Below are 15,276 nucleotides of genomic sequence, written 5' to 3'. Positions count from 1 at the left end.
CTATTTCTACTCTTCGAAATCCTAGATTTAGGGTTAAAAATCTATGTGGAATAATGAAAATAATTAAAATAAAGATAGAATACCTTAACTATAAAGTTGGGAAGAAAATCCTCTCGAAAATCGCCTCTTTGCGTAGTCTAGGTCTAAAAATGGAATAAAATGAGCTAATTTTGAAATCCTTTTTTATATATTTAAGTTGTAGATATGACAATTGTGAACTAAAGTAAAGTTCACAATTGCACAACCCACAAATGTGAACCAGTGATTGCAATTGCAAAGTGGTACCTGAGCAATTAAAGTCTCAAATGCAACAGTGTCTTTGCAATTACGAAGGTCGCAAATGCGATCCAATTGCAAAGCTGCCTTCCCCTTCCCAGACTTCGCAAATATGAGTTAGAAATCATCGTTGCGAACCTCGCATTTGCGAGCAGCTCATCAAAATTGCAATGACTGCAACACCAATAACTGCCAGACGTACTAAAACAACCTGAAACCAATTTGAAACTCACCCGAGCCCCTCTGCCACATATCTAATATCCATACAAGTATAATATCCTTAAACAAATCGTTTATAAGCTCAAAGAATCAACTAATATAAAAATTCAAGAATCAAGCATCAAAACTCAAGAATCCACATGTTCAAAACTCAAATTTCTAACTTTCAACTATAAGTGCCGAAACTGCCTTGGGTCACCTGGGACCCAACCAAATATATGTACAAGTCCAAAACTATCATACGAACCTACCAAAATGGTCAAGTTACCGATCTGATGTCGTTTACCAAGAATGTTGAATATGGCCAACTTCAACAATATCAAAACTCTAATATAAATATTTCTTTATTAAAACACATTAAATAGAGCTATTCAAAGTCTTAAATCATGAAACAGTAAGTTAAAACTCAAAGCAATTTATCGGGTCATTACAAAGGACATATCTTCCTTCTCCGTGTCCCTCCCCGCCAGGGTTTGTGTTAACCTCTCAATCTCTTTTTCTTGCTTGTGTAGAATTGCGCTGCTCCTTGCGATTCTAGTATGAAGTTCTATCGCCGCCAGGTTAACCTACAAAACGTAGGCTATTAGGAAAACAAAAAGAGAGTAGGAGCCAATTAGGAAAAAAATGTTTAGCACTATACCTTGAACCCTGAGTATGCCACGTGATTAGCAAGTGCCTCCATCAAATATTTGTCCATGTACTCTCATTCTAGAGGCCCGATAAAACCTTTGAACCATAGAGCAACCTTTTTGGTCCTACGGAAGACGTTCACGTCAAAGGGAATTTCCACAAACACCTACCTTATTGTGGTGGTAGATTCTTCGGGTACCAAACATGGGGACACATCAAGTGAGGTTTCAAAATAAGTTACCATGTCCAACTTGGGGAAGTCGTGCGCCAGAAACAAAAACCCCTCTAGAAGGACTGCGGTCGTCTTGCTAAAATTCTCGCACAGAAACACCATAGCTCCTTCCCTCGATGCCATCGACTCTTTGCCGGATCTCCACCTCAAGGGAAATTTTGGCTTGTCATCATCCTCCATAAGAGGACTATTCTCCTCCCTTTTCTCTTGGGCCCCCTTCTTAGAGCTCTTATTCTTTCTCTGTTTCATGGGCTTAGGGGAAACTCCCCCTCACTGGCTTTCCTCTTCGGCGGGGGTACTTGGTGGACGGGATCTTGAGGAACTTCAAGACCTAGAACTTCAACCTACACCGATGATCTCCTTGATCCGGTAGCTATTTCAGTAGAAGATAAATGTTAGGGATATCAGCAAAGAAGAAAAACTAAAGTACCCTTGGGTTGAAATACTCATGCCATGATTTTTTGGCTCCCATCCTTTCGTGAGAGAAATCACTTTTCACGTCCTCACCTCCATGGTTGTTGACTTCAAATTTTGTCGACCCACTCTTCCATATCTGAGAGCGGACCGGTGATGAAATCCAGAGCGATTGTCCATCATACAAGTCAGAATATCTTGCTCAAGAAAGACAAATAATAAATAAGTAAAAAAAAAAGAAGCTACACTTGAAATTCCACTCTTTCGAGAAGGGGAGGTCGCTTTCGCTCAAGATTTCTCGGGTAGGTACTTTAATGAACCTCTCCTACCATTTTCGGTTGAATAATCCTCTGCATTGGAAAGAAGAGAACAAGTGTACCAACTCGCCAATATTAATATTGACCCCTTATAAAGCTTAAGTAAGTAGATTTGAATAAGATGCTTTAAAGAAAAGCTTTCTCGTACCTTCTCGACAAGGAACCTCAAGCATGTCCTTGATCGCCAGACGTTTAGCCCCAATTGACCTAGGCAACTGTTATGCGCCTTATAAAGGTCCTCGATCACTAGATCGGTGGATGGTACAAACACGAGGGTGAACGGGTAGATGAATATAAATGGAAAACCTTCTCGATAGGTGGTTATGTTCTCACCTACTTCAAGAAGAGAAGCTTGAACCTTACCTTCCCAGGCATAATCTCGTAGTACTGCCAAAAGATGCTTCTCTTACAAAGCTAATGGAAAAGTTTTAATCACCCTTTTTGGAGTAATGCTCTTGTAGCCAACTGGACCAATGAGATGGAGCATCTTCAGAAGAACCTTTGAAGTTTTTGGTTCACTTTATTCCTTCTTGCTCATGCCTGCAACCTTAGAGGCTTTACCCTTCTTAGTAGAGGCTGGCTCCAATCCCTTGCAGGCGTGGTAGTTGGAACCACCTCGCTTTTATTGTGGGGTCGATTATCTATTTCCCACTATCGTGGGAGGTTCTCATATCGCTACTTCTCCTAGTGAGGACAGGTAGTTCTTCCACCATATATCCTTCATGGCCGTGGGGAGAGAAGTGACAACAACAATCTTAATGGAGGAGGTTATTTCGTGAGCCCTAAATAAAGCATTGGGAGAAGAAATTGGAAGTTGTTATGGTAATATGAGAAAAAACAAGAAGTAAAGAGCTCAAAGGTTTCTTAAGAATAGCAACAATAGAGTTTGGAAAATTTCAGGAAGGAAGTTCGAGCAAAAGATATTAAGGACAAAGGAAGAAGATAGTTCTTATAGGTGAGATCATCATGACCTTGGTAATCGCTATGGCGTCAAAAATCGTTAACGTCTGCCACGTGTCTGGAACTTCAAATGGAATCGACTAGACATATTTTCATATTCAAAAATGATGATAGTTGCATGGTAATTCCATCGAAAAATCCTTCTGTAATACGCCAAATATCATACCGCTTCCCGAATATTTTTTAGAATTTTTCATAAAATAGGAGAACTATCTGTATTGGTAAAATCTGGCTATGACATGTAGATAGATTGCATGATGATACAATATTACTTGGAAATGATTTTATCTGAGGAATAAAATAGTAGCGGAACTCTATCTCTGCAGAAAGTGTCTCTGACCCGGTAACTCCTTCCCGGGGAGACGAGAGCCATGTCTTGGTGAAGTGCCCCAAAGATGGTTCTGTAGATCCATCAGTGAAGTAATAGTTCGAGATCTGACTTGGTCCTCGACCGTCCCTAGAATATTAGGAATCCACTCATATTCATTATGCTAGATACTCCTCCCATAACCGGTAAATAACTCTGTGATTACGAATTGCTCAGAGCGACGTGCGAAAGTAGGATGCGCATGTGAACGTAAGACTTAGGCTATAAATACCCCCCACTCCCCTTTCTTGTAACTCATTCAGATATGATCGAACTTACTCATCACTAAAGGCTATTGTATTTTTGCTGGGCAATCTCTCTTTACTTTACAGGCATTGCGGCTCATAACGAAACTCAGTAGGATCATTATTTCTTTTGGTTATTTAGTTTTATTGCTTTATTTTACAACTTAATTATCCTAATTCTAGGATTCATTCGGCTAAGCTTTAATTCAAACCGGTTGCTAGTGACCATACTAAATATAAAATTAATTATTTTATCCTGAAATTATTTCTGAGTTAAACATGTAGGATTTTGAACATAAAAAAGGTGCAGGGGTTGATAGTTGATCCTCGAATTTCTACATAAAATAATTTGTATTTTCATGATTAGATAAAATGGATAAATTTATCCTTTTATATTAAAAAAATATTTTCAATGGTTCTTAATACTCTTTATTTGGTGTATATGATTTGGAGAAATAAATAATATTTTTGACATTTTTAAAGTAGGACCCACAAATTATGGCATATTAAAGAATAAAAGGCTTAGTACATGACGTGTCAGTCATGTCATAGCCAGTGAAAGTACGTTCAGTCGGATGTGTTTATTAGTAGTATTCAGTTCATCAAGTAGAGGTATCTAAATGAAAAAAATAAAAATCTATATACCGGTATGACAAATCGGTACAAGTATAATGACTACAAAGTCGTTTTGCCTACTTTATACTATCAAGTTAACTTGCTTGCAACACGAAATTACTGTAGTAACAAGTTCCATACACTAATTCAGATAATTTAGCCTAATAGATTAAAATACGACAGTTTACAAATTTTTGTATGGATGTATATAAGTTTAATCCTACTATATAGTACATACAACATTGGATTGGGATTCCAGGTCGATACAATAAGTCAGATAATTTAGCCTAATAGATTAAAAAAATGATAGTAGTTTACAATTATTCTATAGATGTATATATACAACATTGGATTGGGATTCCAGGTCGGACAAAATCAGCAAAGTACGACAGAATGTCATTTCAAGAAGTAGAAGACATATTTAAGAAATTGGGCCACCTTATTTCTCATCTCTTTTCTTCAAGAATTTTGCAGCTATGGCAACTTTCAAGCTAAGATCACTTTTGGGTCTCCACAAATGGAGGCCCAAGTTATTGGTTTGTTCAGATTCACACTTTTCTCCATTTCGCAGCTACTCTTCACTGAATGACACATCACTTTTTGGAGTAAGTTTTTTTTTTTCTTTTTCTGAGTTACTATTTTGCTATATTTTCCACTTTTGAGCTCCAAGAAATTACACTTGACCTCCCTTTGACAATAGTTGAACTGGGTAGTTTTCTGTTCTACTTAAATTAGTTGCTGGGGAACTAGAAATGGCTTTTGGAACTATATTAATTTAATATGATTATTTGAAGATTTTGGACTATGGTTCTTTTTCTGTAAAATTGGTTAATGATTTTCCTTTTTCCTACTGTTTTATTCTCCTAACCTTAACTGAAAGTGATCACTGTGTCTTTTGAATATGTTCCTAGTGCTATCTTTATCCCAAATATATACTGTAAATTTCATGTATTTTATGGTGTTATGGCTTTTACTTGCAATATTTTCCAATGCAGCTCTGTTTCAGGTTTGCTAGTAATGTTATTATTATCTGGATCTTCTACAGAGAATTGGATTCATAGGACTTGGAAACATGGGATCAAGAATGGCCGATAACTTGATTAAGGCTGGATACAATCTTGCTGTTCATGACGTGTAATTCTTTCAACTTTCAATCACCTTTTTTTCCAATGGCTGCTTAATGATCAGTCTAGTTGAGTTTTCTTTTTTCCATTACATAACGATGGTTGTGAAAGGGAAAGGGAAAGGGGAAGGGGAAGGGGAACAGTGAGAATTGAACCCAATTTTAATTTGAGAAGAACTCTTATAAGTACCACTAGATTATAAGCCTTGGTAATATCACAATTCAACGTAGTTCAATACTTAATTGGATCTAAACTAATATCGTTTGGAGTAAGAAATCTCTACATTGTAGGACACTCTTATATGTCGGATTTTGGTGAAGCACAATGTAGAAAAGGGTGGTTGAAAATAGGAATACCTTTATTGTTGATGCTTTCTTTAATTAAAAATGATTGGTTAGATCCAAATCAATCTGTATGAAGTTTGCTTGAGCTTGAGTTCCTCAATTGGTGATTGTCAGCAATCATAATGTTATGAAGATGTTTTCGGACAAAGGCGCTCTCACGGAAGACTCGCCTTTGAAAGTTGCAGAGACAAGTGATGTCGTTATTACAATGTTACCATCATCAAACCATGTGAGATTTGGATACCATTTTATATAGCTCTTATTATTTCAAGCACTTATATTTCTAAGGCTGATTGATCGTCCTGAATGCCTCATCATTGTTGTTGACGATGAGTTGGACATGTTAGAGTATTTGTCATAAGAATTAATATTTCATTATTCATACAGGTTCTGGATGTTTATACTGGTCAAAATGGTTTGCTTAGTGGTGGTAATCCACTCAGACCATGGCTATTTATTGATTCTTCTACAATTGATCCTCATACATCAAGAAAGGTCTCTGCAGATGTGTGTAATTGTTCTTTGATTCACAAGAGAGGTACATTAAGTAATAACTTGAAATTAACTTTACGATTTATGCCTAGTGTTGATAGAGCATTTGATATATTTAACTACCAAATGTTTGGTCATAACATACTAATTTATTGTATATTAAGGACATATCAGTATCTGCTTGCATCTGTCACCCAAAATACATCCAGGGAGACAATAAAACAAAACAAACATACCCCTTTCTCATTTTCTGAACATCCCTTTCTCATACAATATCTGTGACAAATGTCTTCTCTTGCTAACTTATTCAACCAACGGCCCAAAAGCATGGTGTTCAAAAATAGTTTTATACGAAAATGGGGGAGCATATGTGCATGTGTCCCTGTGGTTTTATTGGGATGGTATGTCTGGTAATGTTCCCATGGTAGTTTCTCCCTCTTCGTCATATCATCGTGGCCGTCTGTCCGCGTTGGGTGCAATAATATTCCAGTAACTTGGTTCTATTTGAGGAAATACAAAGTCAAACACATGCATTATATTGAGTGAAACTTAATGCATATTGGTGCTGATTTTAGTGCCAATATGTTTGAGCCTAGGTTATCTTATTTGTGGATAAAGTTTCTTCAGCATGAGCAGTTTCTTCTATGACGAGAATTTCATGTAATCTTATGAATATAAAGTCTGTTGATCAAGTTGTTAACTTGTCCATCAAAAGATTGAAGTTCTCATAGTGACATGCATTTTCAGCTTGCTTGCAAGATAAGATCGATACAATCTGACTTGAGGAAGATTTTCAGAGGATTGTAGCCTGTGTTAACCTGTTACCGTTTTGGCATAAAAACAAAGCTTACTTGCATCATGTGGAATGACTTGTTTTTTTTCCTATCTTGGGTAAAGATTATAGTCAAATGACGTTTCAGTTTTTTAGCAAATTCACCATTGTCTTTGCAGATGGCTGGAAGACTCCTGCTATGTTGGATGCTCCAGTATCTGGCGGTGTTCTTGCAGCAGAGAGTGGGGCTCTTACTTTCATGGTATTTGTACAATCTAAGCGGTTCTTAAGTGACTGGTTTCGTGGTAATTTCACACCCACGCGCGTCTTAGGTGACTGACTGTAAGATATTCATTCTATAATTGACAGTTTTGCTGTTTCTCTGTTAAGTCTCAATGCCTTCAACAGATTTAGAAGCTCATAAGCCATGGTCTCTTAAGATTCATGTACTAGTAGTAGTAGTTGTTGTTGTTGGTTATGCGAAAGGAGTAAACACTTAATGTACCTTAGTTCTTTTCTGAACTATCAATCAAATATTTATCCCACCTCCAGTACATTACTGCAAGAAGAATTAATTCATTTTACATTTCATAACATACAATTGGGAGTATATGAACCTTTTGCCTTTCTGTTGACCAAGTTATATGTAGTTTGGACGTTGAATTATTCAGAGATGTTAGATGTGGAAAATTCAAATCATAGCACACATTATCTGTGGTTACATATGGCATTCCAATGAAAAGCTGGATTATGAAATACAGGATTTCCTTTTGTTTTGGTTGGTGGGACTGGTGAAGGGGGGCTCCTTTTGTCTTATCAGAATTACCTGGCTGGATGACGGACATGTTTATGGATATCACTTATGAGGAGATTATAATGCTATTCCAGACAGAAAAATCTCTGTTTTACTTTCTGGCTTCTAAGGTGAGATTCCCATTGCTTTGAGCTGATAAGCTACATATGCATGTAGGTTGGTGGTACAGAGGAGGCTTACACGGCTGCCAAACCCTTGTTTCTCTCAATGGGCAAAAACTCTATTTACTGTGGTGGATCGGGGAATGGTGCAGTATGTCCTGAACCTTTACAAACTTTTGCACTTTGAATTGTACATGTCTGCTGAGTGCTGATAAATACTACGAAAGCCAATTCCTTTTTTTTGTTCCTTATGTTATATGTTGTTTTCCCAGGTTTGAATTGATTAAACACTGAGGTAAGTGGAAGTGATAAAACTATACGATGTGAATCATTTAAAACAGTTTAATATGTCCAGCTTTTTTGCATCAGATTAGGTAGCAGGGAGTTACTTTCTATGACTTACATTCAGTAGCATATGGAAGATTTTGCGCAAACAGTGTCAGCATATTGTCACAATTAAGCTTCTAAGTGGTTTGGGCTTGGGACTGTAGTGATTTTAAGACTTTACTTCCTGTCCCAAATTAACATTAACTTTGTATTGTTTTCAAGCAGTGTCTTGTTCATGTGGGTGTATATCTATTTAAAGTTACAAGATAATATTCCTCAAATCCATTTCTGTATACAAAAACCATGTAAAAAAAGTTACCGTTGCATTAACTCTTTTTCTTTCTCAGACTGCAAAGATATGCAACAATTTGGCGATGGCTATTAGTATGCTTGGGGTGTCAGAAGCCTTTGTTCTTGGTCAGTCTTTGGGCATTGCAGCTAGCACTCTAACAAAAATATTTAATTCTTCAAGTGCTCGCTGTTGGAGTAGGTACTCACTGCAACCTGGTACTAAGTGAACTATTATAATCCATAATAAGACAACGTCCTACAGAAAAGGCCTATTTGCATGAAAATAATCTGCTTTAGTAAATATTTGTCCTCCGCACAATGTTCCAATAATGTGTATTAGGACATTCATTATATTATCTGCGGCAAAATGCACATTCACTTAGTAAATAAAATCTGCTTTAGTAAATATTTGTCCTTTATGTTTACTAAGTGAATGTGCATTTTGCCGCAGTAAAATAATTGCAGGAAATCTAACTTATTTAATGCAGCCTATTAGGTAACGTCAAGCGACTTCATAGGCCATCCTATTCATGGAAAAAACTTACTCACACCTGATGTTCACACCAACTGATGAATACTGACACATGTCTTTTACATATTTTATCACGTAACCATGGTTAATTAACATGTATTCTCACCTCAATTTATCACTTAACCATATTTAACAATGAATAAACTAATGTTATTTGGTGTAAACACCGGGTGCGGGTTAGTATTTTCTTCCTATTCACCCAATATTATGAAGTACACGCCTTTCTCCTCTGCTTTTCTTTTGAAGAGAAAAGGCTAGGAGCCTCTTTCTTCACTCTCAATCTATCTTTCAGTGAAAGAACCTGCATTTCTGAAACTATATTTCAGTTTTTTCACGCTCAAGAACTTTACCTTATCCTATTTCAAGGTTCACGATGAACTAAGTTAATTTTTAATCATGCCAAAAAGTAAAACTTTGCATACAAAAAAAGTAAGTAGTTAAATGATACTCCTTGAAAGCAAAGTATGCAAGTTAAACCTTGTCCGTAGTATCTAAATCTGTCCCCTGATAACATACACAAAATCAAAGTGTAGCTTATTACTCCCTCCGTCTCATATTATCTGTCATGATTCTCTTGTACACGCCCCTTAAGAAAAATTAATTAGGATGAGATTTTGACTATTTTACCCTTATTCATGTCTTAATATTTAATCTTTCTTCATTGGTATTTGAACAAAGTTATTCATCATTGAGATGTTTGTAGTCTTCAAGGATAATTATAACTAAGGGTAAAAAAAGAAAAAGATAATCAGTTTTGTCTTGAACTTTTAAAGTGACAAATAATTTGAGGCAACTATTTTTAGTAACCACGACGAATAATATGAGATGGAGAGAGTACTAACTTTATGCTTGTATGAATCCAAATGACAGTGACACATACAATCCAGTGCCTGGGGTGATGGATGGGGTGCCCTCTTCCAGGAATTATATTGGAGGTTTTGCATCTAAGTTGATGGTATGTGTTCAATCCTGTCTTGATGTAGTACAACCATATTATATACAAGCTAAGACTTTGGAGAACATGAAGGTTCAGTTCTACATTTATAAATGAGTGTTGAGGTTCACTTATAAGCGCGCCATTAATATGCATTTCTCTTAAGTGTGTTCTCTGATGGGTTTTACTTCTGTCTGATTGCTGGAGATACTTCTGCTCAGTCACTGTCATAATTATGAGTATGCAAATGTTTTGCTCTTCTTTTTACGTCTGTGTTTGATGCATCTGAACGCCTATGTGTTCACTAAAGAGAGAGATCTGAGTTCATTAGGTGTAAAGGGTAACATCAGTTAAACATTGATCCATTTCACTGTATTATGAGCTGTTTTTTCTTTTTGTTTCTACTCATTTTCATCTTCTCTTTTTGCTGCATAATCACTTGAAATCACAAATCTCTAGGAAGTCAATATTAGCGTAGTTTGTATTATATTAATTGGGGTTTACATTATCAGTTATGGATGTTGACGTTCTCATCTGTTCAGGCTAAAGATCTGAACCTTGCTGCAGCATCAGCAAAAGAAATTAGACTCAAGTGTCCTTTGACATCACAAGCAGAAAAGATGTAAGTCCTTCCTACTTCGGTAATGAGTCCATAAGATGGTTCATGTGGTGTAGACTGGACAAATTGTATGCCTGTGAAGTTAGAAAATAGAAGCTATGCTGTCACTTTAGTTATAGGATCTACATTCCGTACTAATATACAAATGAAAAAAGATCTACTTGCCATACCTTATTATATGTCCATTCAATGCATTAATCTGGGGTTTAGACATTAAGCCTTTTGTAAACGTTCTCAGTGGCATCTCTTTTCATGTACATGAATCTGGAGGTATAATATTCAATTACAATAGCAGCAGCACTCAATGCTAGTTTACTAGGCATTGCCAACATCTTCTTGAACTATTTGCTGTTTGAACTCATTAAATAATGCACCGTTTAAATGAAATCACACGAATTAACAGTTCTAACAGAATATACCTTATATTTTCTTAATTAAAATACTGTGTATCATGATATTGCATGTCAGAGAGACTTCATAATCTTATGCAGATCCGAGCAAATACTGAATGATGAAACAATTCTAGAAAAAGCTCAATGTTTTATCTGTTATTATTTGCTTTTGATGTGCTGCATTCTTTGTAGTTGGCAATTGTTTTCTGCAATGAGATCTGGTCAATAAACCTTGTCGCTGTGTTGCTTTTCTCCAGTTAGACATCTTGGCTGTGGACTCGAGCGATGTGATTATTCAATTTTAGTCCTTGATTATGGCCTCAATTTTTTTTTTGGATCTTTTAACATGGTATATAGTTTCTTGGCCTTGAAGTTCTGAATACTTCACCATTATCTTCAATTGTTCTCGAATCTCAAAAGAATTTTGCTTGCGTGGAGAAGCAAGGACTAGAATAAATTAAGGCACGTTACAACTTGGTTCACCATAGGCCATGTAGATGCCATATGGCAAATATTCATTAGGATACAAAATGAAGCAAGCTGGTTAATAACATAGAGTTATAGCTGAGAAAGGATCATGGGGAAGATTTGCTAACATTTAAATGGGTGGAGGACTAAAATTGTAAAGAGGCCATCTCGAGGAACTAAAATCTCAATGCTCTCTCGAAACCAGGGGCGTAGCTAGCTCTTCGGTTATGGGTTCGGCGAATCCAATAGCTTTGGTTCAAACTCTGTATTTGTCTTAATAAATCTATTGAATTATTAATTTAGAACCAGTAACTTAAAAGGACTAGAATCCCAAACTCATAACCATAAGTTTCAAATCCTGGCACCGCCTCTGCTCGAAACATGTTATTATAACATGTCTTCTTGTCATTAACATGTCTGTTGGACTAAATGTTATCCAAGTATCTGAATCCATATCTGAATGCAGCTTCACAGAGCTCTGCAATAATGGTCACGAGGCAAAGGACTTCTCCGGTGTATTCCGCTACTACTACTCTGGAAAAGATGAGCAGTAATCCCCTAAGCTAAGGTAGATATTGTTGCTGCGGAAAGGTAGAAGTCTGTATAGTAGTGCTCTAAATCCTTTACTTTTTGTATTTCAGCAGTTCACTTTGTTGGAATCCTGCATAATGATGAATACTGAAGTTAATGAACTGATTTTTATTTAACTCCAGAGTTTCTGGTTCTATCTGACAGTGTGTTGGATTTTGTGCTCTTCTATGAAGATCCCTCTAATGGTGTTCAGCTATTAGCAGATATAAGGTTCTCTATAAGTGGAACAATTAATTATTTAGTTGTAGAATTAGTCTACCAATTTATGTTTAAATTTAAATTTCTGTTTAGATATTTTGGGTTGTTGAATATTTATTGTGTAGATTTTATTTTCTGTTTCTTAGTGGCTATTTAAAGCTTTGTTATAAAATAATAGAAAAGAGAAGAAAGATATATAGAGAAAATTGTTGAGATTCTTATTCTCAAGAATATGATACAATTGGGATAAGGAAGCTTCCTATTTATAGGAGATGAAAACCTTGTTTTCCAATAATAGGGTACGAACTTCCTTTCGGAAAACTTCGCTAAACCTAATCATACGAGGAATTGACATTCACAAATATTATTATTTACAAATTTCCTGTTGGATGTTCATTAATGGATAATGTCTCGTTAAAGTCTTACTGGAAAAGACTACAGAAAATTGAGGGAAAAAAAGAGAGTATACATATCTAGTAATATATATTGCTAATTGCCTCATCAAAAGTCTTAGCAGAAGATGCAATTGGACAAAAAAATGGTTAAGGAAAAAAGTATAATGCGTGTTTTACTTTCCTTGATGAAAATATCACTTGATATCTTAGAAACAACAAATTCAAAACTTATGTGTCAGCTTCTCTAATGTTGTGGTTGAACGTATTTATTGAATATCTATTTCACCATTTTGTTGAAGATCAGGCTTGAATTATGCGTTCTGTCTTCTATAATGTATTTTCCTTTCGGTTGACTTATGCATGTAATATTATGTTCATACAATGCTGTGGAAATCTCCTTTTTCAAAGAAAGACCAGAATGTGTTACGCTATTGATCTCAGCCAAATACATTCTCAGCTTATATCATTAAGTACTAATTATTCGCATGATTTGGAGAAGTAGTTGTAGTTTGTTTTGTTGAACATAGTGATAAAGTTGTACCCCCCATGTAAATATATCACCAATATCGACCTTTACGTGGATCCGATAGATATCATGCATATCAAGGCATATGCATAACTAATCAGTTGTTTAAGTTGTTCAGCTATATTCTGCAAGCCTTAATGCTAATTTCAGAAAGAATATTATAAAGGTAGAGAGTAGTTGTTTCTGAGCTAGAATTTCTAATAAAAATTCTTTGTTATTGATCGTCTTTTCTATGACCAATTTTGGCTAAGTTCCTGTATTTTGAAATCAACCTTTTTGCATGTATTCATATAGTTTATCTAAATTGTTTAGTTCTAAACATGTAGTAATTATTTCAAAATACATTCCATATGTCGCTTTTACCTGGATAGGTAATAGTCATTTTTAAAGATTATGGTTTTTTCAGAAGCATGAATTCAAAAAAATTATCCTAGTTATCAAAATATTAAACCTACTTGAGTTAGAGTAATTATCTCTTGCGCCCATTTGCTTCCTTTAGTATCTGTGCAGCCTCCTGAATTCACAACTTGTGCCTTTTTAATCCTAACTTCGGCTTGAACACATTAACTGAATTGGCCCTAATGAATCAAAGCTGGTTAGATCTCTAAGTTTTTAGCAAGATTTTGAGATATTAACTGATAGTTAAATAGAACGGAAGGTAAAAGAGCTATATCAAGAATAGATAATATCTGGATGAACAAAACTTGATACTTTTATTCAATACTTCTTAAGAACTATTAAAGGCGTAATGGATTCCTAGCCACTTAAATTTGTAGGGTTTTTGAAAGCCGATACACAAACTTTGGACTTCATTTGAACACTCGAACTCATGATTCCCTTAACTAATAAACACTTCTGACCCTTGAGCCTATGCGCGTGTATTACACATACACAGACGTGTCCATCCAGTCAGCAAATGACCAATGAGATTGTTACACGTCAAGGGTGCGAAAACAAACCCGAACTGATTGGGGTCCCCCTCTTTTAATCAATAGACCGACCAAAATCAGCCATGAACTTCCATAAAATCCACCATTTTTCATTTCTAACAAAATTGGTTTTTTTGCTGCTCACCGAAAATCTGTAGATATTGTCCGATTTTACAAACTTTCCGGCGACCATACACTGTAGTTGTTCATAGGCCGGTGCTATGTCACTCGCCGTTGATACTTTTGCTATTTGTTATTGCTGGTTTTCCGTTTGAGGGATTGGACTGTTTATTATTGTTTGCTTGCAATTGAATTCGTGCTTTGACTGGTATTTTCGGCGATTTGTGGATTTTCCGGTCATTGTTGGTTTCGCCGATGCTTGACTGTTGCAACCATTTCGTCAAAACTCCAAAACCGACATCTAATCCTTCAAGCAGGATTCATCATCTTCTTTGGCTTCCAAAGCACTAACCGACAAGCAAAAAATCGATGATTTAAATCTTCCGCGATATGAGGTGATTCACTGCCTTAGGTTCTGAAACAACCGGTGACTTTGTTCGGAGAAGATGATGCGGCGAGGGGAATAGGGGTTTAATGATTTTGGAGCAGGGGCTTATTTTCTTTCTTTTTCTTTGTATTTTTTTTTTAGATTTTTTTAATCAAAATTATTGTAGTGACGCGCTTAGTTTAGGTGATTTGCACATACTTTGTCCATATCACTTATGTTACTGCCACATGTGTATGGTCAACGGTCAAATATGTTTATTAGTTATCAAATATACAAGTTCGAGTGTTCAAATGGGAAAGTCCAAAGTTTGTGCATCGACTTTCAAAAGCTCTACAAGTTTAAGTGGCCGGGAAGCCATTACGCCAACTATAAAAGAGAGTTTTTAGAAAATATTGATGAAGGAACACATATTCTAAAGATCTGGATCATGAGATTTTATAGTAACTGGATCATGAAGTAGCAATAGTTTTTAGAGAGAGCAGTAGTAACTAGATCATGGGATTTAATATGACCTTTTCTCATGCTACAGACATTTATATGGAGGCATTAGCACTACTGCATGACCTAAAAATAGCACTGAAAAATACCTACTATTGGTGATTGAAACAGATCGTAAGGAACTGATTAGCATGCTTTTTAACGAT

General features: G+C 35.9%; 1 protein-coding gene and 1 long non-coding RNA gene across 3 annotated transcripts; one reads left to right on the top strand and one right to left on the bottom strand.

Annotated features, from left to right (window-relative positions):
• Positions 1-652: 652 nt before the first annotated feature.
• Positions 653-4,494, bottom strand: LOC107778121 (uncharacterized). The gene is made up of 3 exons (XR_001646330.2): positions 2,237-4,494; positions 1,136-2,121; positions 653-1,061 (listed from the first exon to the last, which is right to left on the bottom strand). It is a non-coding gene; the product is annotated as an uncharacterized LOC107778121 (long non-coding RNA).
• A 112-nt stretch (positions 4,495-4,606) lies between these two features.
• Positions 4,607-12,197, top strand: LOC107778120 (putative 3-hydroxyisobutyrate dehydrogenase, mitochondrial). Of its 2 annotated transcripts, none has more exons than XM_016598321.2 (11): positions 4,607-4,880; positions 5,321-5,409; positions 5,858-5,972; positions 6,131-6,281; positions 7,187-7,269; positions 7,978-8,073; positions 8,597-8,739; positions 9,943-10,027; positions 10,549-10,628; positions 11,952-12,053; positions 12,130-12,197. In XM_016598321.2, exons 1-10 carry the CDS (start codon positions 4,752-4,754, stop codon positions 12,037-12,039), a joined length of 1,059 nt encoding a protein of 352 aa, XP_016453807.2. In that variant the 5' UTR covers positions 4,607-4,751; the 3' UTR covers positions 12,040-12,053; positions 12,130-12,197. The 2 variants fall into 2 exon arrangements, with proteins under 2 accessions (XP_016453807.2, XP_016453805.2); XM_016598319.2 differs by having other exon boundaries at positions 12,127-12,197.
• The last annotated feature ends 3,079 nt before the right edge of the window (positions 12,198-15,276 follow it).

This window comes from Nicotiana tabacum, chromosome 3 (genome assembly GCF_000715075.1).
Source record: "Nicotiana tabacum cultivar K326 chromosome 3, ASM71507v2, whole genome shotgun sequence".
Taxonomy (NCBI): domain Eukaryota; kingdom Viridiplantae; phylum Streptophyta; class Magnoliopsida; order Solanales; family Solanaceae; genus Nicotiana; species Nicotiana tabacum.
This window is presented reverse-complemented; position numbering and strand designations above follow the sequence as displayed.

What these genes read in the sequence shown, in the direction of transcription:
- LOC107778120 (XM_016598321.2), top strand. Translation starts at nt 4,752, where the DNA reads ATGGCAACTTTCAAGCTAAGATCACTTTTGGGTCTCCACAAATGGAGG. An exon ending in AATCTTGCTGTTCATGACGT is followed by an intron (nt 5,410 to 5,857) that starts GTAATTCTTTCA and finishes GGTGATTGTCAG; the next exon opens with CAATCATAATGTTATGAAGA. An exon ending in GTGGGGCTCTTACTTTCATG is followed by an intron (nt 7,270 to 7,977) that starts GTATTTGTACAA and finishes ATATGCATGTAG; the next exon opens with GTTGGTGGTACAGAGGAGGC.